The sequence below is a fragment of the Condylura cristata genome, unplaced genomic scaffold (assembly GCF_000260355.1).
Source record: "Condylura cristata isolate star-nosed mole 26May11 unplaced genomic scaffold, ConCri1.0 scaffold00042, whole genome shotgun sequence".
Lineage (NCBI taxonomy): Eukaryota > Metazoa > Chordata > Mammalia > Eulipotyphla > Talpidae > Condylura > Condylura cristata.
In genome coordinates this window covers 5,034,455-5,036,508 of record NW_004567143.1, presented here as the reverse complement: position 1 = coordinate 5,036,508, position 2,054 = coordinate 5,034,455, and the positions used below count along the sequence as shown (strand labels likewise).

The following is a 2,054-nucleotide window of genomic DNA, read 5'->3' as shown; positions in this document are numbered from 1 at the left end:
GGCCCCCGCGCCCCGGGCGCGGCCGCCGACTACAGGCCCTACCTCTGCAGGGCCTGGCAGGACGCCGTGAGGCGGAGGCTGTTCTTCTCCAAGCAGGGCGGCCCCCCGGGCAGCCCCCAGTTCTCTGTGGTGTGGCGCCACTCAGGAAGCAGCGCGCTGAAGAAGCGCGGCTTCGTTATTGGCGAGAGCGGGGTTCAGTTTCAGTGATACGCGTCACGGGCAGGTCTCTTTGCAGGGTTTTTCACGGGCTGACGTGACTCAGCTCCAAGGTTTTGAATTCCGGGGGATTTCACAAAGCGGCGTTTCCACGTGGAACGGATTCCTCCAGCTGGCGCGGTAAGCCTCAGACGCTTCTGTTCCTTGGCCGTTGAGCGTGGATCCCAGTGATCCAATTAAACTGTATTAAAGCTGCTATATGTATTTTAAACAGTGGCCAGACCTCCATGTTTCTCATACAGAGGAAGATTTATTTTAATAATTTATGCACACAGAACTGGGGTGCCGGCCAGAGGTGTGGGAGGTGAGAGGCTTCCCCAGAGACAGAGTGGGGAGCGGGGCAGGCGGAGCCACTGAAACCCACTGCCGAGGGGGCGGCGGGGAGACAGCAGGGGTCTGCTGCGCCCCGGGTCACTCGCGCTGCAGTGGCCTCGGACAGCCTCATGGCGCTGAGACTTAACCCCTGCGCCACCAGGGCGGCCCATTAAACTTGCTTTAAGCAAATAGCGCCCACATTTCAGCCTGGGAACAGGACTTCTATAGCTGTCACGTTTCTGGGCCTCAGCTAAGTCCTCACTTGTTGGGAAACTCGAGAGGCGCCTCCACCCGCTGCAGCTATCGTGGAGCCGCGACTGGAAGCTTTCTGCAGGTGGCGCGCCGGCCCCGCCCTGCTGGGAGCCCGAGCAGTGCAGCTTAGCCCTGCAGGTGCCAAGGAGGACGCCCTTCCGGAAGGGCTTCCGTGCGGCGCAGAGGGAAGCCGGTGCCCGTGGGAGCTGTGGCGTCGGGGCTCTCTCCTCACTCGAAGGGGCCGCGTGGGAGCTGCCTGCTGCGCTGGCCCCTGCCGGCCGGGTTAGTCCGGGTGCAGCCTGGAGCAGGCGGCTCCCGGTGAGGGGGGCCAGCGGTGCAGGGGACGCGCGCGCCTCGGGGCTCCCGGCGACGTGTGCGGAGGAGGAAGGACATTTTAGGGGCTTCCCTGAAAAGAAGGCAGCAATGTGACGTTTAGGTGGGCCCCCTCGTCCAGCCCGATTGGGGTGTCCAGACGCAAGGAGGTGTCCCTGTGGCTCCGAGAGGTGTGGGCAGTGGTGCCCTCGGGACAGTCCACTCCCCTGGCAAAGCTTCTTTTCAATGGCTTACGTGGATCCGGAGCCCCAGACGGGACGTCACATCGTGGGTGCAGCGCCTGTGTGCCCCCTCTCGCTCCCTGCAGTTCACACAACCGCGGACTTCCGATGTGTGTCCCAAGCCGACCTGCAGGGCTCGGTGCCCAGCCCGGCCAGCCTTACCCCCAGGGGCACCCCTGTGGGTGGACACGGGGGTTTCTCGGAGCAGTCCCCTAGGGCGACTCCAGCTGCCCGCAGACGCCATTTAGGCACTGACGGGCCTCCAGCCTCACCCTCCCCTCTAGGGAGGCCTGTGCCGTCTCCCCAGCGAGTGACACCCCCATCCGGGAACTCCTTTTGTCGCGTGACGGGGGCCCCAGACCGACAGCCTCGTGACCCGAAAAGGGGGGCTTCTCGTTGGCCGCCCGGTGGGGTCCCGCCAGGGCGGGTCTCAGTGCAGACCAGCACCTCCCCGCCTCAGCGGAGGGTTTGCTGCTCATAAGCTGGACGTGTCTGCGTCCAGTGCTGCGTCCTTCTGCGGTTCAGGTTCGTGTGCCAGGCTCCCTGCGTTCCATGGAGCTGTAAATCGCCGACCGGGTGTGCCCGTGCCCAGGGCTGCTCCCCTCGACCACTTCTTTCAGCCCTTGAGAAGACCCGACAGCTTACTTGTCTCCTTCCAGTCTGGCAGGTGCAGAGTGCATGTGTGCGTGGTGTGTGCGTGCACGGTGCGTGTGCGTA

General features: G+C 64.2%; 1 protein-coding gene across 1 annotated transcript in view; it reads left to right on the top strand.

Annotated features, from left to right (window-relative positions):
• XRCC2 (X-ray repair complementing defective repair in Chinese hamster cells 2) overlaps nt 1–485 on the top strand; it is a 37,650-nt gene extending 37,165 nt beyond the window's left edge. Inside the window, exon 4 of the mRNA XM_012733870.1 lies at nt 5–485. Coding sequence (XP_012589324.1) covers nt 5–207 — 203 coding nt within the window. The 3' untranslated portion in view covers nt 208–485. The remainder of the gene's footprint in view (nt 1–4) is intronic.
• The last annotated feature ends 1,569 nt before the right edge of the window (nt 486–2,054 follow it).